The sequence below is a fragment of the Musa acuminata genome, chromosome BXJ3-4 (genome assembly GCF_036884655.1).
Source record: "Musa acuminata AAA Group cultivar baxijiao chromosome BXJ3-4, Cavendish_Baxijiao_AAA, whole genome shotgun sequence".
NCBI lineage: Eukaryota > Viridiplantae > Streptophyta > Magnoliopsida > Zingiberales > Musaceae > Musa > Musa acuminata.
Window position 1 is genome coordinate 2,417,501 of NC_088352.1, and position 23,585 is coordinate 2,441,085.

Below are 23,585 nucleotides of genomic sequence, written 5' to 3' on the forward strand. Positions count from 1 at the left end.
CCTGAGTTCCAATACTTCACTGGAGACGTCATTTCACGAGCAGCTTTCGGCAGCAACTACGAAGAAGGTAGACGAATTTTCCAACTCCAACTCGAGCTAGCTCAACTCGTCGTTCAGGCTATCCACAGTGGTTATATCCCGGGTTACAGGTGAGCTCCTTCTGTGTCCATGTTCCAGTCGAAGAAGAACGAAGACTATATGGCTCTGGATACTCTTTAACTTGCAAATATTAGAATTCTTGCAATTACTGACTCTAATTGCTGCTTTGTCCGTAGCACAGATTTCTGCCTACCCCAAAGAATAACAGAATAAAAGCGATCAATAAAGAGATTCGATCACTTCTACGAGGTATAATAAAGAAGAGAGAGGAAGCTATGAAAACTGGTGAAGCAAGCGGCCAAGATCTCTTGGGCTTGTTGATGGAGTCCAATATCAAGCAATTCCAGGAGCATGGGAACAAGAAGGCTGGGATGACTATCGATGAAGTGGTTGAGGAATGCAAGTTATTCTACTTTGCAGGGCAAGAAACAACTGCTGTCTTGCTTACATGGACGATGATAGTCTTAAGCATGCATCCCGAATGGCAAGAAAGGGCTAGAGAAGAGGTCCTGCAGGTCCTTGGGAAAGACAAACCAGAGTTCGATGGCTTGAACCGTTTAAAGATTGTGAGTGCTCTGCCATTACGCTAATCAGCTTTCTTTTAGGTAAATGCAGGGTCTAAACAATTGCTGTGGCAGGTGACGATGATATTATACGAGGTTCTTCGGTTGTACCCACCGCTGCTACTCATCCAGAGGAGAACATACAAGACGGTGGAAATCGGAAACGTATCGTACCCACCAGGAACACTGCTCGCATTGCCCATAGTATTCCTTCACCATGACCAAATCTTGTGGGGCGAAGATGCAAGTGAGTTCAAACCAGAGAGATTCGCGGAAGGGATAGCAAAGGCGTCGAGAGATCAGGTTGCTTTCTTTCCGTTCGGCGGGGGTCCTCGCGTTTGCATCGGTCAAAATTTTGCGTTGCTGGAAGCTAAGATGGGATTGAGTACGATTCTTCAAAGATTTTGGTTTGAGCTCTCACCATCGTATGCTCATGCTCCTCACAGTGTCGTCACGCTTCGACCTCAACATGGTGCTCCACTGAGGTTGCACAAACTCGGAGTCGTCTCGTAACAAGCAGAATCTCACTTGGGAGATTATGGTTCTGCGATGCTTTAATGCTTTAATGCTTTATCTACTGCATAATGTAATAGACTATTTGTAGTTTGGCTTAGAAAAAGGAAGTGGTGATTAATAATGAGGCTCTCCTCGTAACGTTGAGCCATGTTTTTCCAAATAATCTGCTTTCTTTATGAAAAATTATTTATTATTTCAAATTTACAGAAAAAAAAACTTTATCACTTATCTTATGTACCCATACACATATTTAATATATTTAATTAAGTTCTCAAAGATTCATAATATCCAAATCCTTATGACATTATTATTATTGGACTTACAGTAGATATGATGTGATTAACATATTAGCATTATATACATTTGATGTGTCACCGCTTTAATAGTCAATATTATGCATTATCCAACAATAATTCTATGTCTATATGTATGCATCATCGTATGAACGACATGATTAATTAACAAAACAGTCTAATATATGTTATAAGTAGTTACAACCAACGAGTGTAACTACCTTTCAGATAGTGACCGACCCTCCAGACTCCACTATAAAAGGAATCACCTTGGTACACCGAGATAAACTAAAGAAAAATAGACCTTGTTCAATTAGTTTGGTTTATTTGAAATCAATATTGTGTTATCGAAGATGTGACTTGAGCATCGAAGATGTATTATAGGGTCGAGAGTCTAGCTTGATGAGATTTCTTAAAGATTGACTTGAAAAAAAATTATGTAATATCACGACGTAGGTTTAATGGGTTAGCTGGTCTATTAATTTTGTTTGATCTAAACTACTAGTCAAAATAGTTAAGTTAGTATACTCAAAGTATCTGCTTATATATTCCTATATGTTCTTTATGAACAAATCACTGAAAATATCAAATTATACACTTAAACACCTTAATATTGAGCAGCTTATATATAACTTTTTAGCAGCTTATCTTAATTAGTATCTACTTCCTTATTAAGTATACTTTTAATGAAATGATATATATATATATATATATATATATATATATATATATATATAATTTTTGTATCCCTACCTTACACCTTGATTTTTAGGTCAAATGATCTGTCATCTCTTCAACATGGATATATTAGTCATTTACGGAACCTTATAGCTCATTCTATTAATATGTAATTTTTTAATTTTAATTTATCACTCATGGATATATTAGTCACTTACGGAACCTTATAGCTCACTCTATTAATATGTAATTTTTTTAATTTTAGTTTGTCACTCATCCTAATGTTAGGCTTGGGTCGAGACGGTAAAATGTTAGAAGATTTTGATAAGTCTTTGATGATTTGATATGATATTGTTATAAAAATATACTTTGCTTATAATATTATTCAAACAAATATGAATTGATATTGTAAAGATTTTAAGATCTCTCATATTTAGAAGCTTAGAATGCTAAGTTTAAAGTTTTGTATTGATATGAACTTATGGTAAATGATTGATTTTATAATTATAGTAATTCTTGCTCTTATGGGTTTATAGGTGATTGTTAATGATTTTTGAGTTGCTTTTAGGTTTTATAGAATTATCAAGTGATGCGATGAATGATTATAAACTATACATATATGTGTATAAAAATTTAATTTTTTGTGTCTTTAAATTTTATCTTGGATAGTGGATTTGGCTTGTGAATGGTCGATAAAAATTGTTTGATTTAAGATTGATTCATACTTCTTAAAAATTGTTTTGGGAGTACGACAAAGGTGTAATATAATTCTCAGGTAAGGTAATTTTTTTTACCTTTCTTTTTAGAAAGCTCATGATACAAAAATAAATTGAGGAACATAGGATTTAACCTAATTAATTTTTACCAAAAATTTAAAGGTAAGTGTTTTACACAAGACGACGATAAGAGACAAATACTAAAAGAATATTTTGCTCATATCTAAAAATATTTTTTCAATAAATTTTTTTATAAAAAATCATCGAATCATTCAAATCGAGATTAATTATTATTTATTAATATTACTATATCCTTATTGATTACTGACTTGAGCATCAAAAATCTCATTCGATAACGAGCGCTCATCATAAAGATCGATTGCATAGCGTATATTCGAGTCAACCTGAATTTTCAAGTGAGTGTTGAAATCTTTCGTCGATCATATTAGATTTCTTATGCACACTACCTCTGAATCGATATTTTTTCCTAATAACAACTAAATTATTGATACAGAATTTTTATAGCATTTCTGGACGCTAGAATTAAAGATAGATTGGATGAGTCTCACCTTGAAGAGAAGAGAAAGCTCGGAATGATTGCTCAGCTAAACAGATACTGGATAGACTAATGGTCACACCATTAGAACAGGAGAACCCCTCATCATGTACAAGTTTCAGTTTGAACCGGCATTGTTAAGATAGAGACCACAAGAAAGAAACAAAGTGTGGTGGTCCGGCTGTTTATCCCTTCCATCGCACGCGGCATGGAAAACCAGCGCCGATGGCGACGGTCGCGACGACTGGAGTCACGCTACCTCGAGATCAACCGGTTCACCATGAGATTAGCTCGTGCTACAGGAACTAAATCCACCACCGGGACGCTGCAGCCTTCTCGCGTCTGCCTCCCTGCTGCAGTATCCCATGGGGCTTTCTGTGTCGGTGGAGGGGCTGTGGAGCTTGGGATGGGTGCTGCTCTTGGCCTGCGCGGTGTGGACGCTGAACTGGGCATGGTGGAGGCCCAGGCGACAGGAGCGCTTGCTCCGGGCGCAGGGACTCTGAGGCACCCCTTACCGCTTCATCCGCGGCGACATCAAGGAGGACCGGCGCCTCCTGGCGGAGGCGCTCTCCAAGCCCATCCCCCTGTCCCACCACATCATCCCTCGCGTCGCGCCTTTCCTCCGCGCCGCTATGAACGAATTCGGCAAGTGCTCTCGGCCGCCGCTGTCTCACTCCCCCTTCTCCCTCTTTTGCTTTGCCAACTCCCAGTGTTTCAGCAAGTTGTTCGATTCTATCGGTGACTGATCGATAGATTTCTAAACCTTTCGCTGTGTTATGTTCAATTCGGCGTCTCAAACTCAGGCAAAACATTCTTTACCTGGTTCGGGCCTGTGCCGCGGGTGATGATCATGGACCCGGAATTGGTGAGGGAAATCCTATCGAACAAGTTTGGTCATTTTGAACGAGCAAGTCAAAGCCCCCTCGGACGAGCTGTAGCTTCTGGACTTATAAGCTATCATGGGGGAAAGTGGGCCAAACACCGGAGGATTCTGAACCCTGCTTTCCATGTCGAGAAGTTAAAGGTAATCCATGATCCATGGTTCTCCACTTAGGACACATCTCAATTCTAGCTTGCGGCTCATACGATTTTAGATAATTCAAATGCCTCTTACTTTGTTGTAATTCGCAGCGAATGTTGCCGGCGTTCTCTGCTTCTTGTGGTGATCTCGTCGGCAGATGGGAGAATTTGGTCGGCCAGGAGGGATCCTGTGAATTAGATGTTTGGCCTGATCTCCAAAGCTTCACTGGAGACGTCATTTCACGCGCAGCTTTCGGTAGCAGCTATGAAAAAGGTAGACGAATCTTCCAACTTCAAGTTGAGCTAACTCAACTCGTGTTCCATGCCATCCAGAGGGCGTATATCCCTGGTTACAGGTGATTTCCTTCTCTCCCAAGTTTCAGTTGAAGAACAAAGACTATTCTCTTGCAGACATTCGAATTTTTGCATTTGCCACCATTGCGAGATCTGTTTTGTTGCTGATTGTTGCCTGCAGTGCAGATTTCTGCCTACCCCACAGAATAACAGAATAAATGCGATTAATAGAGAGGTTCGATCACTTCTACGAGGTATAATAAAGGAGAGACAGGAAGCTATGAGAACTGGTGAAGCAACCAACAATGACCTCTTGGACTTGTTGATGGAGTCCAATTTACAACACTTCCAGGAACATGGGAACAAGAATGCCGGGATGACTTCTGATGAAGTGGTTGAAGAATGTAAGCTATTTTACTTTGCGGGACAAGAGACGGTTTCCACATTGCTAACATGGACAATGGTGGTGCTGAGCATGCATCCTGAGTGGCAAGTAAGGGCTAGAGAAGAGGTTCTACAGGCCTTTGGAAAAAACAAACCAGACTTCGATGGCTTGAGCCACTTAAAGATTGTAAGTATTGTTCCTGCATCAAATTTGAAGAGTACACTTCCAAATGTTTGTCTCTGAGATTTGATTGTGTGGTCTGAACTAATTATGTTACTTATTAGCATCCTGCTTTCTATAAAATCCAAGCATTAGGCAATGTCCATCTCAAAATGACATTATAGTGCTGCATTACAGAAAACAAATTGTTGTATCAATTCTCAGCCTGTTTTTTATAGCATTTGCATGTTTCGAGTAAGATGTACTTGAAATCATTTGCAACTATAGTATTGCAGATTTTTCTTGTTTCTGTTCCTTTCATCAGAACATATCATGTTAATCTAGCATCCAAACAATTGAGAATGAGAATGAAAGTATCATCTAAGTCCAAACTTTATTTGGCAGGTGACAATGATACTATATGAGGTTCTGAGACTATATCCACCAGCAATTCTGATACAGAGGATAGCATACAAGACAATGAAACTTGGAAACATAGTTTACCCACCGGGAGTATTGCTCATGGTGCCCATAGTTTTCATTCACCATGACCCGGATCTCTGGGGCAAAGATGCAAGTGAGTTCAAACCAGAAAGATTTGCTCAAGGGATCGCAAAGGCATCTAAAGACCAAGTTGCATTCTTTCCGTTTAGCGGGGGCCCTCGGGTTTGCATTGGTCAGAATTTTGCGTTGCTTGAAGCAAAAACTGCTTTGTGTATGATTCTTCAGCAGTTTTCGTTTGAGCTCTCACCGGCATATACTCATGCTCCGCGCACGTTTGTAACTCTTCAACCTCAACACGGTGCTCAATTGAGTCTGCACAAACTTTGAATCATCTTTATACATTGATCATTCTGTTGGTCAAGGACTTGGTTGAAATGATCGTTGCATATGAAATTGACTATAGAACAATCTTGTTGTGTAATATATGGTGATCATGTAAAAGTCATGTACATAAATAAATGCTAAAGATCAGTTATAATGCTAAGTATGAGACATTCTATTTTGACTCATCAGTATCAAAAAGTTGTGCTAATATTGTAGAGAGGAATGAATGGTCAATCCCAGCAGCTTCAAAGGTGAGTCATTCTGTTGAAGGCATGTTGGATCTGTCTAACAGAGAGAGATATCAGTGGGATATACTCTCATGCCCTTGTATATGGAAAAGCTTTCTTGATGCTTCACTGCTTTTAAATTTGGAATTGTTCCAGGTCTTGTGGTTGAAATAGTAAGATTCTTGTTACCCATTTGAAAGCTATTTCTTCATTAATTGAAGGTATAATAAGAAATTTCATACAAATCACCTATACAAATTCGGTTGTCTTGCAGATGGGTTTTGCATTTGGCAAAAATGCAAGCAGCATAAGATATTTTTCTATGTTTAGGCAAAATACAAATGAACAGTTGTCAAGGCCATGAAGAAGGGAATGTTACCATATCAAAGAACCTGTAGGAACGCCAACAAAGACTATGATCACTTCATGTATTTAGATTACTGGAAACTGGGCAACAATTTATCACAAGGCTATCCATTTAAACATAAGTAAAATCCACATTAATTGTCCGATCTGGTAATCATAAAACAGTAACAAAACATGATGTAGTGTGTCATCATCCTGTCTTGGAGAAATCTGTACGAGCGTAAGGGAGATCCCAGGGAACACTTACATGGCGGGCCGAGGCAAAAGAATGATGCGCCCATCGAGGGCAACACCATGTGGCTTGGCCTGGAGCGGAGAGGGAGGGAGCGAGACCCTCTTCGGTGAGATGCCTTACGACGGCGGAAAAGATCAAGACGAGAGAAAGCTGCGGTCCTACTCAGGCTTGAACGTAATGAGATTGTGAGACCTATGAATCTTTCCGACCTTTTCATGCACAGCTTTTCCTGCTTCCCTCACCTTCTTGCCTTGTATGTTCGATGAGGTCCACTTCGAAGGACATGACTCAGTTGCCGGATGCAGACAGTGAAAGATGCCATGGTATTGGCTCTTGTGAGCTTCGGCAGTGGTCCTCTCGATGCTTGTTCTATAGGTTAAGGGAAGCCTGTCTTTTACCTACTTGTTAATTGAATGGGATATCTCGGTTTAGAACCCTATCTAATCTTCTCCTCGGGTTCGGCTCTGATATTAATTGGCATCACCCGACCTAATAAGAAAACTAAACTATTAATTGGCATCACTTCGAAGAACAAATTTAGGTGTCAGTTGACAAAAAATACAGAATATTGATTTTTTTTTCTTAAAATTATAGATGGAAATTAACAACGAAGGAACGTCGAAACTGTAGCTAAAGTTTAAGGAGTCATCAATTAATGAAAATGTTTACAAAAACGCAACTGAAATTTGCTTCAAAATTTTGATGATTATTGTTATAATATAACTTCTTGATATAATTTATCCAAATACTTAACAAACACTAAAAAAAAATAAAAATAACTATTTATTGCCAAATCTCTCATTTTTATGGTTCTTAGAAGGAAGGAAATAAAAAGTTGGGAGCAGCTCCAAATTCTGTATGGAATCAATTCGCCACCATTTTGTATGAATTATTCCATTCATCATCGTCATCAACATCTCATTTCGTTCATTTATTTCTTATAGCATTGTGATGTTACATGATACACGAAGCCATTTCACAGGTTGAAGAACGTATTACTCCTGGTGACTTGTGGGTAGAGATGGATGGATGTCTCCTATATGAGTGAGTGAGAGAGAGAGAGAGAGAGAGAGAGAGAGGAAACATATCAAGAACAACTCTCATTTGCCCATCATCCTCTTCTCCCTCTCCAACCCATCAAGCAAGCATGACATGGCCCTCATCGCGCTCACCTGCCCCTGCAGCGCCTCGATGTAGTCGGCCGTCTCCTCGAACAGCCGCTCCAAGCCTAACTCCTCTCCTCCAGGGACCAACCTCTGCAGTGCTCTTACCCGCGTCCCTATCTCCGCCGCCTCGTCCTCGATCTCCCTTACGCCCAAATCCTCGAACACATTTGACGAGGTCGACAGTGCTGCGTTCTTGCACCCGCAGCCAGTTATCCCTTCCCTCTGTAGGAGGCGCCGGCCGAGGGCGCGGCTCCAGTGACGGCCGCGGGAGGACCGAACGAGCCCCATCTCTGCCGCCATCTTTATCCGCTGACTTCTCTCGGCGAGGCTGGCATTGACATGCTTAGAAGAGAAGACACCATGGGTGCTGTGGTTGTCCATGGAATGCAAGTTATCTTGTCGTGCAGCAGGCAAAGAGAGAGAGACACACACATACAGAGGTTGGAGGCATATATATAAACTAAGGAATCGGAGAGTAGAGAGGGATGGAAGATAACGTTGCTGGATTGGGATTTATGCTCAAAATAAATGTCACTTGCTGGCATTGGCTCGCTTAGATTCTGGCTGGAGACACTGTGCAGCAGAATGTGTTTTGTCGGGGCTTTTGCTGGGGCTAATGGCTGGGCTCAGTTGGTGTTCGCCAACTGTGTTTAGCATCTGGAAGTGCTCAACTGCATCATAAAGGGGAGAGAGAGAGAAGTACGTCATTGTTTACGTACTAAGCCTTCGGAGCTCGCTCGATGGATGTGATCGCTTGTTTGCGTGGACAAATCTCATACCCTGTGTAAGTGCTCCCTCTGGCTTTCCGGACTTCACTCCCGTCCGTCCATGTGACTGCTATGACGTCTCCCACATGATGGCCGCACAATTCACAGTTCAGTGTCACCCTCAACACCAACCCAATACCATTTCCGGCCTCCACATGCGTCGCTGAGGCCACGACAGCCGCTCGTCTGAATCCCAGCGGTGGAGGCAGACCTCTAACAAAGCCAAAGGAAGCGGTTCGAGACCTGCAGCCCGTATTAGAGACATGGCAGGCACATGCCATCACATGATGCCATGAACCTACCGCCCATGTGCTGCCGGGGGATGCAGGCACCGGCGGTGCTCCCTGAGCCGACGAGTAGGAGAAGGAAGAAGAGGGGGGTTTGAGCCGCGCGCCCGCGGGCGAGAGAACATGCATGGCGGCGGCGGATTCCATTCTATAATGCACACTGTGCATGTGGGCAGGAGGCCAAGCGACTGGCCGTGGTTTCTTGGTGTCTGGTGTTGTCGGCGAGAGCTTTTCCTGCTGCTGCTACGCTCCTTTTCGCGGTAGCTTCGTGCTTCCGGCCTGCTTCACCCGGTGTCCGTCCTCCAGGGCAGTGCTTGTGGATGTTGCATGTCAGATTAAGTGGTTTCGATCTCAGGGATGGTGAGATTCGGACTACTTCCTGTCATTTCTCGGCAAATGCTTAAACCCAAAGCACAGGAAACACAGATGTCTTTCGTCTTCTTGAAATCCGAAGCATGAAGACGAGACACTGGTTGATTTAACAGGTTCCTGATGATGTCTGTACACAACTGAGAAACGCTTTAACGAGTTGATGGCTCCTTAAAGAAGAAATGACCATTGCGTGAGTAGAATGTCCAACCTCCAACCATCTTAAAATCGAGAAAGCAGCGAGTCTGGTTAGACCGTCTTATTGTTCGGTGGCTCATGAAATGGATCACTACTCACTCGGTCCTTGTGCGGACGCTCGCTCTGTCGGTGAGATGAGTCGGAAATGACGAAATAGGAAAAAGGAATACTCTATTAGATCAAGACATCAAAAAAATAAGCACAACGGGTGACGGTGACAACTATTATTTACTTCGTGCAATGCACGAGTCCACCTTACACAACGTATGTCTCACGGAACCACGTGGATATTTTCGTATGTAAATATATCGACGGTGGATCATAAATAACTCTATTATTGCGAAGCTCCCACAGGACAGGTTACATACCCGACCAGTTGCCAGCTTTATCCTACCAATTGCCAGGTCACATTAAACACGCAGCCCACTCGACTCCACGCAAGACCCGATCCCAAATTACGTCAAAGCCATCGAGACAAAATGGATATTTTATATTTATTTGCATGTAATGGGGAGGACAGTTTGGGTATTATAATATTACATGCGTCATCGTTGGATCGCACAGTCTCCGATCTCCCCAATTATTTAATATTTCTTATTCTGGATTAAAATATCTATCTTCATAAACCATGTATTTTTATTAGAAATTTTAATCATTTCCTATCTTAATATCCCAAATAAGATATTTATTTTAATCTTTTTTTTTGAAATCTTCAGCTATAGGTGGGTGATCCTACTTTTTCTTTAATTTAAATCTCAAAATATTTTAACTGGTATTATCGCTTAATGCTTCATGAATTTTTGGTCGTATGAATGCCAGATGCATGCTCAGATTCAGTTAATTATTTTAACCTTTAATAAACTATATTTAGAGTTTTGTATATAATATTCATGCTTTTGGTTATCAATTTTGATTGTTTATTAATGTTCATTTGACTGTTTGAATAGAATTTTAAGCCCAATTTATTGAATTTCATGCCTTGTATTTAGATTAGTATTGATATTGTTCTAAATTTTGATAATCCTATTTCTAATCGGTTCAAGATAAATTGATATTAGTTCAAGTCTGATACTATTCATTTTAGTTTGGTTCGAGTCGAATTTAAATAATTTCACTCCAATTCAAGCCAGATTTGAACAATTTCAGTTTAATTTAAATTGAATTTGGTGATTTCATATTGGTTCAGCTTAAATAATAGTCGGCTCGGTATCCTCTAATTATTAGTTTAATCAATTTAAAATATTTTTATTTCATATTATTTGTAAATTTTATATTTAATAAATCTTTGACCAATATTGATAATGTATTTTTCTTAGCATATATATATATATATATATATATATATATATATATATATATATATATATATATAAGTTTGGTGTCCAAATTGAATCTCGAGCTTTCCTATTAATTAGTTTGGTGTCCAAATTGAGTCTTGAGCTTTCCGAAACGTGTCGATGGACATAGAGGAGCCACACCTCTCCTCTCCCGCCACCACCTCCACCTCCTCCTTGGCTGAAGAAACCGGAATCAACACCGCCGCTTCTACTTTGACCATCCTCACCCGTATGACTGTACTCCTCACGCTTGTGGCCATCTCTCTTTGGGCAAACCATGAAGCCTCCATGAACATCGACATATCCATCGTCAATTCTGCGGTTGGATCTCGCGCAGGCCGCCGCTTCGACCTCAACTTCGTGTCCAACGGCAGAGCCAATCGGATCGTTCACCACGCGAGTCGATTCGTCGAGCAAGCTCTTTACCCTGAGGACGCCTATCCTCGAAAGCCGATCAGCCACATAACCCTGCACCTCGCCAGCAACGATCTTGACTCGGTCACGTCGGTCAACCCGGGCTCCGGGTCCGGCGACTACACCATCCATCTGAGCCCGAGCCTCATGTCAGAAGCCGACGGGGACGGCGCCTTGGCCTCGGAGGTGCACCGGGCGGTGGCCCGGCTCATGCTGTGGGACGCTCAGCAGGCGGCCCCGTCGCAGCTACTGGAAGCCGTAGCTGACTACCTCGCCGTGGCGGCGGGCTTCCCTCCGAGCTCTAACAAGACGTGCAACGTTTCTTCATACTGGTCTGCCGAATTCCTACAGTACTGCGAGGTCCGGCGGAACGGGTTCATCGCGAGGCTGAACCGAGGAATGAGAGAGCGGTGGTCGGAGTCGACGGTGGACGACGCGTTGGGCTCGCCGGTCCGGCAGGTGTACACCGCGTTCCACGCGCCGGAGACAGGTTACGTCATGGAATCTCTCAACTCCACGTCGAGTTCGGCGGAGGTGAGGCAGGCCACGTGAGCTAAAGAGAGAAGGCTGCGATGAGAGCGTTGGAGTCATTCACGTTTCATGGAAGGCCTTAGCTGGGAGCTTACCGGAGACAGAGCGTGCAATCATTGGCGCAAGTGGACATTGTAAATTGATATTATTTGTAATTACTTTCTAAAAATAAAGATAATTGAATGGAGAAGGAGATCTGTTTATTATGTGGGCATTGATGGACATATCCATTTCAAATATAATTTTCGAGAGTAGATGATTTTTTTTCTTGAAAAGTAATAAAAAAGGGTGCATTATTGAGATGTCACAACTTAGGAAAGTGATAGCACATTAGATGTCATGAGAATGCCACCGATGGCCTCTACTTGCAAACGAGAGCTTAGGTTTCCTCTACGCAGCTCCAAGGAAGAGTCAACGATACCTTGCTTCTGTAGAACGCGATTTAGTTCCATAGAATGTGTGCATGAGACCAAAGGTCTTCGAGGAAACCTCCAAGTTGGCACGTTGATTGGGGTATCAATCGTCAGTTTCACTACAATCGAGAAATGGAGTGTGTTTCTGTGTATGTTATGCATGATAGAAAATAGCTGACAGAAGGAAATAAGGATCAGTGATAAAAAAAAATAAATAAATAAGGATATAAATAAATATAAGAATTCTCGATGTATCACGATTCTCAATCAATTCATGATCATCTATCTTGATTCGTTTACTTTGTTTACGGGAATCAATCCGAATATATAGCACTACAGTGAATGTAAACATAGTTTATTATAATATAATTTAAATACAATTCAAAGAGCACTGCTAAGTATAGGTCTCCTGTCATCTTCCCTCGCAATCATCCTCTGTTCTTCTCCGCTGTAGATCCAGTGATCAGGATCTCGTCTACTGATCTAGTTGTTCCCAGGGATCAGAATCCCTCCTTCCTCCGCAGCGATCAGCATCCCTGCAGCGATTATGATTGCTCCAGCTCGGTTGACAGCCTCTACACGCGACAGCAATCGACGAACCTTCTCCGCCTCACCGCCGCTCAGCACAGTCACCAGCGACTCTGGTCGATCGATCTCCCTGATTCCTCTTAATCCCCTTGCTGCCCCGTCGCTGCAGCAACGACAGCGTCCTCTCGTCGGCGTCTTTCTTCACCGTTCAACCCCCCCTCCCGAGCGGCCATCTCTCACCACCGCAGATCAAGAGATCAGGCAGTCACATCCTCCCACCGCAGGGAGCCTCCCGACTGCCTTCCTTTTCCCACCGTAGGCGGCCTTCCGACTGCCTTCTGTCGGCCACTCCTCCTCCCACCGCATGCGGCCTCTCCTCCAGGAGAAGGGAAGGTGTTTCCTCGCCGGCTTCTTCTGTGGCATCATCACCTTCTGTGACCCACCGTACGAGCGCCGTGGCCCCACGGTCGCTGCTGCCAATCTGCCGACGATCCCACCAAATCTCTTGCGCTGCCCAATCATCCCACTGCTCTCATTCTTCAAAGACGTGAACTGAAAGGCCAACATTCGAAGCCTAGAGCTCAAACCCACCGATCTAGTTGGATCAAGTCCCTCCTCGAACTCCTGAAATGACTGATCTACCCTTCAACCACATCATATCTCTCAATTCAAATATACATCATGTCCTCCTCCAACTCCGAAGATTCGGTTATTGTTTCATCCAAAAATAACTTTTCGCCTCAACTTAGATAATTTATATCCATTAATATCATTAATTAATACTCTTTAAGCACACAAAATATGATAATTATATATCTTAATGAGTATAATTTACTAACCTCTATCTCTTTGGATATGATCTAGAGTTATATTGATGACTCTTTCTGTTGTTCATTTTAACTAATTCAAATACCATGATAATCAATCTCAATGATAAGTCATAATAATAAATTATGACTACATTAAAATCATCTTATCTAACAAGCTATTTAAGCTTTAATTATTAGTTTTATATCATCACTAATCTCTTCATGTAGCATGATTCATGTAGCGTTATAACATAAGCATGGTCCAAGTTAGAGATCATTTTTGTTAATCACTCTGATAATCTAAGAGAAAAGTATTCTTACTAATAATATTCAAATTTTAAAATTATTATAAATGATTTAACCTTTTATCTTTGAGCCAAATCACCATTCACACTCTTAATTATCTTGGTGACTCATCAATGTCATTTTAAAAACTATACAACAAATTACTTCAGCACGAAACATATCTAAAACGTAAAGAAAGAAAGACAACGCTAGTAATTACAACTCAATTCAACCATAAGTCCAAAATAAAAAGTAATCAAAATAATAAAAACTTCCATAAAGGGGTAAATAATGTGCTTTCTAGACACATGGGTAACTCACGGAGTCATTATCCTCCTTTATACCATCAACTCTTTAAATATGATGGTAACTCTAACCAGAATTACATATGAAATAACTTCAACCCTAATAATCATTATGATGATTTATGATATTTTAATAATAATTAGCAAAAAATCATTAGTCAACTTTATGACAAAGTTAGACATATGACAAAAGTTTATCGATATTAGTTGAGCTTAATGTAACACCCAATCATAACCAATCCAACTACTCATCTAGGTAATTGGATTGCTGATTTAGGTGCTTCATATCACATTATCTCTAACGAATAAAATCTTTCTATGACTTTAATTATAGTAGCAATGAAGATATCATCATCATAGATGATAATGGAATCCCTATCATATACTGATTCTATGATACTTAATTCACAAATGATCAATTTTAAATTCGATCATATTTTGTATGCACCTCGTATAAAAAAAGAATCTCATTTATATTATTTTTTTATTTTATAAATAAAATAATAATCATATTGTGTTCTTTCTTGATTCATTTCTTGGATGAAACTTTGGTCAAAAATCAAAATAAAGATAATAACCACTAGTGACTCTAGCTAGTAATTCACAACTCATCCTATCAGTCGCCCTTGTCTTTATAGCTACTCTAACTGATGTCATCATTACTTTCATCATCCATCGTTCTCTATTCAACAATAGTTAATCTCTTGCTACTCTCTTCTAATTTCTAAGTTAATAAAAGTTGTTACTCATTATGACTTTTGTTTTAGTAATAAAATTTACTAATTATCTTTTAGAATGTCATCAATTTCTTGTTCCAAATCACTTGAAATCATTTAGTCTAGGATCCTACCCCAATTATTTTCTTTGATAATTTTAGGTTTTATATCATTTTTATATTATTTCACTAAATATGCCTGTATTTATCCTCTCAAATAAAAATATGAAGATATATCAATCTCTGATCATTTAAAAAAATAATTAAAAACTTTTTCTAGTCCATTATTAAAATAATATACTAGTAAATACCAAGTCCTAACAATTTATCTCTCAACCTATAGTATAGATCATCTTAAATCATCACTATGCACACCTCAACTAATTGGTACTACCAAATGAAAACATTATCACCCGATAATCTCATCCTCGTACAACCCTCCATACTACTCTCTTTTTAGTCAAGTAGTTTTCAAATGGTTATTTACCTAATCAACTAGATGCTCAATTTAATCCGGTAACATTAATCACTATTCAAATAATTTTTAAAAAATTCTTAAACATTCACAAACTACATATATTTAGTTGTTTATGTTATTCTTGACTTTACCGCTACGCTTAATATACACCAAGATCCAAATTATGTATCTTTATTAGATATTCTCTTAAACATAATATTTTTTGATATTTTGTTATCAAACAAAAAATATGTTTATATCATGACATGTTATATTTGTTAAACCTAACTTTTCCTTCCAAAACTTTTTACTTTGGATAAGGAGAGCCACTATCCATCCTTCATTAGATTTATATTGGTACACACCAAACTCCCATAAGATTATTTCCTATTATTTCTATGTTTCCCATATATTTCTACTCCCTTATTACTCTTGTTTAACATCAGCATCATACCTCTTCCACCTATCAATGAGTAACTTCACATCAACTATATTATCTTTCTTAAATCAAATCCTATCAATTGAAACTTGAACATTATCGTAAGGTCCACCAAAAAAGTTGACTATCGTGTCATTACCATCACTACCGTAAAACTTAATTTGATTACTAATTTATTTCATTAATTTAATATCTTCTCTTAATCTACTCTAATAATATATCATGATAAAGTTGGTACAACCTATCTACTCCAATCCAATTCAATATTTTATTCTTTCATGACACATATTGCTATCAATTTTCACTTTATCATAGATCAAGATGTTATCTATAGATCAACTAGTAGATTGTTCTATTACAAAGCCATTTACTCCAAAAGTGTTCTAGTTACATTGTTCAAAGATTAGAATCTACGATGAAAGGTTGAGGCATACAGAGAATCACTGAATAAAAAAAAAAGAAGATCATTAATAGAAGTAAATAATGATACCAATGATTGATAAAGAATTATATTATGATCTCACATTAATTTATGATTTGAATTACCTTGATTCATGCAGGGGAATCAATTGCTGTATAAATATACAATACCACAGTGACTGTAATCAGAATCTTTTACGATGCAATTCAATAATATATACTGCATCCAACGTGAGGGTTTTTCCCTCACGTGCTTTTCACATTTGACTAGGATGAGGGGTTAAAAAATTTAATATTTATTAAAAATATTGATATGTATGAGATAAAATAAGAGAATAATTATATAGTGCTAATGATCGAGAGAGTTAGGTTATTTGTATATACTGGGCTATGAACTATGAATTAAAAACTTAAATATTTGGATTAAATTGGTATCCGACATGATAATATTAACTTTGATCAATTTAAACTCATCATTATAAATTACTGATGTGACTCATATATAAATAATTTGATCAAAATGAGTCCATATTTAAAATTTATAAAGATTGAGACGAGATGGACATAATAACCATAATTATCATAGACAAACTAAAAAACAAAAAAATTGGTGAAAATATTTAATCACACATATAAATATCAGAACAAGTTGAAAATATTTACTTATATGAGATAAAAAAAATGATAAATTAAAATAACAATGGTTATATATATTAACTATATCGATTCAAATTCATCATCTTATATTTTCTATTGAACTATAGTCATTAGTTTGCATCTATTCCTGAGACAAATTGGTGACCAAAATGATATCTTCAACATCGATTAATTGTGGTGGGACAAATTAAACAAGTCCAATTAATTAGCTATCGAGACGATAATAGCAGGCAAATGTCACAATGTCAAGTGGTGTTTGCTCTTCTATGGGATACAGTTTGGCACTGCTGTCTCTGATATAAATATTAATTACTCTGTCAAAGCTTAACTTACCTACAAATAAACAACGAGAAATGTCGTGCAGCGTACGAGTGATTTGGCTTCATCCAAGTGAAGGGCAAAATCTGTCTGTGCTCATCAGGTCATGCCAACCAGCATGCATGCCTGGATGCGAGACAATTAATCTCACTCGATTGGAAGTTTCTTTTGCATGCATGTTTTCCTTTTGTAACATCCACACTTCATTCCTGAATTCTACCCCCATCTGTTTTGATACTTTGTGGTTCCATTTGTTTAGCCATTCTCTATCTTTTAAGATAGAGTATAAAGAGGAATGTATATTAAATGGGTGAAAAGAGAAAGATAGTGGAGAGTCCAAGTATAGGAAAGGAAGAGAGACAGATCGCTGCTTAGAGGGTGCTTGAGAGAGAAATACTAAGTGCAGTAGGTATGTGGTTATAGTTAATCTACATTTAGGTGTTATGTTATAGAACTTTTAATGGGGTGTGTGTTCACAGAGATCAGACTAAATAATAATGTCAAGGTATTCTGATGAATATTATACTGATATGGAGGTATTGATATATCCATGTATGACAAGAATCGTATATCATTCGATCATCAAATTTTCTTGTATCACTTTTAATTACTTGAGAGATTAAAAGAGGATTGTACTATATTCAGTAAGTTTGTAAATTACTCGTCCAAGATTAATCCTAGCAGACCAACTAAAATAATAATAATAATAATAATAATATAACTCTAGTCAACCTACGAATACTGCTTTGGCTGTGGTTCCTCACCCCATTAAGTTTGTACGAGCAGCAGGTTGTCCCATTAGCTAGACGGAGCTGTTCCGAGACTTCCAGCTCAATTTTGCATGGACGTGGGCAGCATGTGATCACATTGCCTTCCTCCCATTCGCCACAGCTCGTAGATTTATAGACCATGTAAACCCAGTGTTATGGTCGCATGGCATACACCATCTTTGAAGTATAAGATGGAGGAAGATGGTAGTAGTAGTTCTGTGTGATGCCGTAAGGGAGACGAAGAAGAGGAGAAGCTTTACTGATGTAATGATATTTGTAGCTCTTATGTTGCCACCACCTCATGGATTGGATTTAGAGAGAGAGAAGGGGATAAAACAGACATCTTGACAAGAATCCAACACTGGCACAATTTGGGCAGAGGAGTTGGAGGATAAAATGGTCCGTTAACAGAAAGATTGCAAATCCTGGATTTGCAAGCTGGATTTGGAGTTTTTGTCTGCTGAGTTGACCTCATCTCTCTCTCTCTCTCTCTCTCTCTCTCTCTCCATTCTCATTTGTCTCTTTTTCTCTCCCATTAATTAATCTCATGTTTCAAAAATGTTTTCTTTGTCTCAACTTTAAATGCCAACTCTGCACTTCTCCGATGCTTTTTCTTCGTTTCCTGTTCTGTTCATCTCCCCATACCTACCCCGTACCTTTGGCTCTCCTCATCGATCCCTCACAGTCTCCTCCAACTCGTTCCTCCACAGAATGTGATCTTAGCCCTCCCCATCCTCCCCAAAGCAGAAGCCATCTCGCACCATTTTACCGAACTGACCCCTTCCCTTCTCCCAGTCTCTGAAAAAGGAGCTTTTTTCCCCTCGTGGTTCGGCACTAGCCATTCCTTGATTCTTTATCATTTCTTTGATGCTTCTTTCCTCATTGCAGTCCAGTGGCTTTTCTCTGCTTGGATGCCACTCTAGCTGCATTTTTTCTCTTTAGTTTTGGTTCGGTGATTTTGGGGGTTATTGGCCTTTGGTGTTGAAGCTTCACGCCTTGGGGTTCCGTCTCTTAAAGACGCCCTTCGCTTGTTGTGTGGAAGATCAGCAAGATCAGACCACCAAAAGCGGTAATCCTTTTTCTTCTTATCGACTGTTGTCTTCCATATACTGCTACAGATTGCTTCATTAGTGTTCATGGTAATATTCGGTGATGCTGGATGGCTAAATATTTCCTTTTCTTTTACTTTCTTTCCAATGTTCTGTCAGTGAAATCTCTCGCATCTCTGGGTTTCTGATAATAAATCTCATGCATGTCAGATGATTTTCTTGAGTATGCAGCGACTTAGTGTCAATTGATGCCTTCTTTTAAGTTCGGATACCAATGTGGACCTTTGTGTTTTGTGCCACTCAAAGATCTGTCTTTTTTTTCCCCTTTCTTTCATATATATGCCTGGAATGCATTGTTCTTAGATTTATATGAAGTTTCACTGTAGAAAATGTTGTTTATGATAGGGGATTTATGTCTTGCCATGTAATCCAACTGCTGCCAGATCAAGGGGTATAAGGATTATGACTTTACTGTTATGCAAGTTAAACACTCACTAACGAAGCATTCTTTGAATTACAGGAAAGAAAATGTCATCCGGTAGTTCATTAAATGCTGAATTATTACAGAAGACACCAGTTTTTGGTCTGAGACTTTGGGTGGTGATTGGCATCTGCTTTGGTGTATTAATTGTGTTTATTCTCACTATTTTATCGACATGGATCACATTCAAGAGAAAGACAAGCAGGGGTTTTGACAACATGACAATCTCACAAATCCCGACTGTGTCGAAAGAGATTACCGTGGACAGAGTCGGTAACCCGTGTGATGCTCAAACTCTTCAGGAACTTACAGGGCCTTTCTTCCACTCGCATGACAAATTTAGTGACACGGAATCAGTAAGGACACTTGCCCACTTGACCATGAGCAAGTCCAGCGATGCTGATAACCTGAGCCACTGCAGCTCTGCCTATCACAATGACAGGGCTGGGAGTTCATATTCTGGTGATGAAGGTAGTACCGGACCCACTAGGAAAACATATCCTGCATATGCATTTGTGGCTGCATCTCCTTTGATTGGACTGCCAGAATCCTCACAATTGGGTTGGGGTCACTGGTTTACTCTAAGGGACCTTGAGCTCGCTACAAATCGTTTCTCTAAGGAGAATGTCATTGGGGAGGGTGGATATGGAATTGTTTATCGCGGGCGTTTGATAAATGGATCTGAGGTTGCAGTAAAGAAGCTTCTAAACAATCTGTAAGTTCATTACTAGCATGTACCATTTACGGTCACAAGCAATTTGATTCATCATCTTTTGATCCACTTGGTTTATGCTATTTCAATGGTTTCTGACCAAAGTTCCTTCTGAGTCATGTAGGGGACAGGCAGAGAAAGAATTTAGAGTGGAAGTGGAAGCCATTGGTCACGTTCGACACAAAAATCTAGTGAGGCTTTTGGGATATTGTGTAGAAGGAATTCATAGGTGAAAACTTGTTATGAACAGTCTATTTGGTATACATTCTTTGTATTTGCTCTATTACTTGATTGGTGTTTCATTTGACTAGAACTTTATATCATTGCCTAAATTTAGGGGATTATTAGCTTATGCCCCTAACTCCGAGAAGTTATGGTAAAGCTTTCTTTATCGCCACAACCTTGTGATCTTATTGAACAAAATGGTATATATGGAAATATATACTACAGGGATCAAGTTTCAGCAATAAAAACTGAACTTCTGTCAAAATTATTAAGCACATGAATATGCTGTAACAAGTCAAAAACATTCGTGATCTTGTAAGTTTATTAGCTGTAACTATTAAGTCAAAACAAACTAGTTCATAATGGAGAGTGTGACAAGACATTTTTGATGCTAAGATCCATTTTTATGGATCTTAGAGTACCACTTAAGTTCATAATGGAGAGCATGGGAAAAAGGCACCAAGTACCATTAAGTATACCCAAAATCTGTCATCGTATGTCAGTGTCATACATCTAACTGCATTTAAAAGGAAACTTGTTGGTCTTTCGGAGATATCTTCTTCATCTCTAAAAATCTGCCATGAGGGTTATTTAATGAAGGAAATGATTTTTTTTCTTAGTATAGTACATGGATCTGAGAAAAATCATGACTTAATAAAAAGTGTGTTTTTAGCGCAAGAAAGTGGTGTCTATATGATAATAATATTGTAAATTATTTCATAAATCCACTGTTTGATAAAGCAAACACATCCAGCAAGATCACAAGTAGATTTATCATTTACGATACCTGGCCAGATAGTTTTGCTGCAAAATTTATGCCATTGTTTTAGTACTTGGTACTTACTAAATTGTTTGTTGAAAGAGCAACCTTTTTGCGTACACACAACCAAAATGGATTACATGGTTTTAATTACTTTTTTTGAGCCGATTATGTAATCACCCAATACATTGTAGGATGCTTGTATATGAGTATGTCAACAATGGAAATCTAGAGCAGTGGCTACATGGAGCTATGCGTCAACATGGCATCCTTAGTTGGGAGAACCGCATGAAGGTCATCCTTGGCACTGCAAAGGCGTAAGTCTTGTTTTCAGAGTAAATTATAGCCCAAAATATGCTTTCTTTTTTTTTTCATTTTAGTTTGTGTAAAAGGTCACATCTTAGTTAATTTGTTAATAGTATATTGATGGTTGACCAATTTGGTTACCGGGATGGCTTTCAGACTTGCTTATTTGCATGAAGCAATTGAACCAAAAGTTGTGCACAGAGACATTAAATCAAGTAATATCTTGATCGATGATGGATATAACGGAAAGATATCTGATTTTGGATTGGCTAAGCTTTTGGGTTCAGACAAAAGCCACATTGCAACTAGAGTAATGGGAACATTTGGGTATGTAGGCTATCAGTGTATGCTTCTTTTACTCCCCCTTCTATCTGGTAGCATCAATTTTGCAGATTGACATTGGTACTTCGCAATAAAATTGAAGAAATAAATAGGATGGATGACATTCACTTCTTACAAATCTCAGGTATGTGGCTCCAGAATATGCTAACACTGGACTTCTAAATGAAAAGAGCGATGTTTATAGTTTTGGAGTATTGTTACTAGAGACTGTGACCGGTAGGGATCCTGTGGATTATGGCAGGCCGACAAATGAGGTATAGCCAACAAAGTCTCCGCACTACTTAAATATAACTATAATTCTGACTACTTTCTTCATTATTTATTATCTCTTCTAACATTATGTATGACATGATGAACTTTTTATTTGCATAGAATCTGATGCTTTGCATGGATCATCAACTAAAAGTTCTCACTATGGTTTTGTGTACTTGCATTCTTCACCTTGATCTCATAACGAGATTGGTAAAACATCTCTTGCCTTCTACTCCCAGGTGAATCTTGTCGAGTGGCTAAAAATGATGGTTGGAAATAGAAGGTCAGAGGAAGTAGTGGATCCAAATCTTGAGGTCAAGCCGGCTATGCGTGCCCTTAAACGCACACTTTTAGTTGCACTGAGATGTGTTGATCCAGATTCTGATAAGAGGCCCAAGATGGGCCAGGTTGTTCGAATGCTTGAAGCAGATGAACTTCCTTACCGTGAGGTCATAACCTTCCTTCTGGTTTTAATGCAAACTCCATTTGAAATGATTCTATGTAAGCTTTGAATCCAAATTACTGACATGCACACTCTTATTTTCTAAAAAAGGATAGGAGAAACCGAAGGAATCAGGCGGGAAGTATGGAGATTGAAGCCCTGAAGGAGAGTAACAGTTCGACTGATCTGGAAAATAAAGCAGGACTTGGAGATAACCGGGCATCTGACAGGTTCCAAGCATAACAAGGGTCATTACGCCTGCATGAATTCAGCTGTTAGCATTTTCTCTTTGCTAATGATGTTGAATAGCTCTGTGGCAAACAGTTTGAGATTGACTGGGGAATACAATTTCTGGTTCTTTGGGTACAGTGCTGTTTCTTCTGCCAGCGTGAGTTAGGTGAGACCAAAAGAAGAGTGAACTCATCATTCTGATGTTCCTGAAAACCTGGTCGTGTTGGATTTCCTGTATAGATCTATCTTCAATTTGGATATCTTCTTCTTCATCAATCTTAATACTGTTTATTTGTCTGTTTTGTTCTAATATTTCTCCTCCCCTCAACTTCTCGGATGTCTTGCTGTTTACTCCTTTATAAGAAGGCATGATCACTACTGCATTCCTGCTTTTGCATCAACACCATCACACGTCTTCTGCAGTACTGTGTGATCACCAATCACTGTGCCACAGCTTGCCTAATACCCAAAGATGCTTGTTTGTGCTTTATTTCTGGTTTTGAAGAACATTAAACGAAGCCCGTAAGATCACGAGCTTATTTATATGACGCTTGATTTGGTATATGCTAATCTAATTTAAATGGTTTTGATAAGGATCTCTACACTGTCCCTCGAGTCCAACTGGGGCTCCAGTTTTGCGATGTGGTCAGGTCTGACTCATCCAA

The 23,585-nt window shown here is 39.1% G+C and overlaps 5 protein-coding genes across 6 annotated transcripts in view; 4 read left to right on the forward strand and 1 right to left on the reverse strand.

Annotated features, from left to right (window-relative positions):
- Window positions 1-1,302, forward strand: part of LOC135634694 (cytochrome P450 CYP72A616-like) — a 2,428-nt gene extending 1,126 nt beyond the window's left edge. Inside the window, exons 3-5 of the mRNA XM_065145209.1 lie at window positions 1-149; window positions 281-665; window positions 738-1,302. The exon at window positions 1-149 is cut by the window's left edge and continues 96 nt beyond it. Of these exons, the coding sequence (XP_065001281.1) occupies window positions 1-149; window positions 281-665; window positions 738-1,175 (972 nt within the window). The 3' untranslated portion in view covers window positions 1,176-1,302. The remainder of the gene's footprint in view (window positions 150-280; window positions 666-737) is intronic.
- Window positions 1,303-3,606: 2,304 nt separating this feature from the next.
- Window positions 3,607-6,288, forward strand: LOC103980217 (cytochrome P450 CYP72A616). Its single transcript, XM_009396537.3, has 5 exons — window positions 3,607-4,066; window positions 4,225-4,445; window positions 4,553-4,797; window positions 4,922-5,306; window positions 5,685-6,288. The coding sequence occupies exons 1-5, from the start codon at window positions 4,054-4,056 to the stop codon at window positions 6,108-6,110; spliced, it is 1,290 nt and encodes a 429-aa protein (XP_009394812.2). The 5' UTR covers window positions 3,607-4,053; the 3' UTR covers window positions 6,111-6,288.
- Window positions 6,289-7,842: 1,554 nt separating this feature from the next.
- On the reverse strand, window positions 7,843-9,382 carry LOC103980214 (transcription factor PAR1-like). Its single transcript, XM_009396532.3, has one exon. The coding sequence runs from the start codon at window positions 8,480-8,482 to the stop codon at window positions 8,036-8,038; it is 447 nt and encodes a 148-aa protein (XP_009394807.2). The 5' UTR covers window positions 8,483-9,382; the 3' UTR covers window positions 7,843-8,035.
- Window positions 9,383-11,121: 1,739 nt separating this feature from the next.
- Window positions 11,122-12,194, forward strand: LOC103980500 (uncharacterized). The gene has a single exon (XM_018824873.2). It carries the CDS (start codon window positions 11,180-11,182, stop codon window positions 12,023-12,025), a length of 846 nt encoding a protein of 281 aa, XP_018680418.2. The 5' UTR covers window positions 11,122-11,179; the 3' UTR covers window positions 12,026-12,194.
- A 6,319-nt stretch (window positions 12,195-18,513) lies between these two features.
- On the forward strand, window positions 18,514-23,217 carry LOC135636255 (probable receptor-like protein kinase At2g42960). 2 transcript variants are annotated; one of them, XM_065147895.1, is made up of 8 exons: window positions 18,531-19,189; window positions 19,690-20,365; window positions 20,487-20,591; window positions 21,542-21,664; window positions 21,810-21,980; window positions 22,120-22,249; window positions 22,487-22,696; window positions 22,801-23,217. In XM_065147895.1, exons 2-8 carry the CDS (start codon window positions 19,698-19,700, stop codon window positions 22,930-22,932), a joined length of 1,539 nt encoding a protein of 512 aa, XP_065003967.1. In that variant the 5' UTR covers window positions 18,531-19,189; window positions 19,690-19,697; the 3' UTR covers window positions 22,933-23,217. The 2 variants fall into 2 exon arrangements, with proteins under 2 accessions (XP_065003968.1, XP_065003967.1); XM_065147896.1 differs by lacking the exon at window positions 21,810-21,980 and having other exon boundaries at window positions 18,514-19,189.
- Window positions 23,218-23,585: the final 368 nt, after the last annotated feature.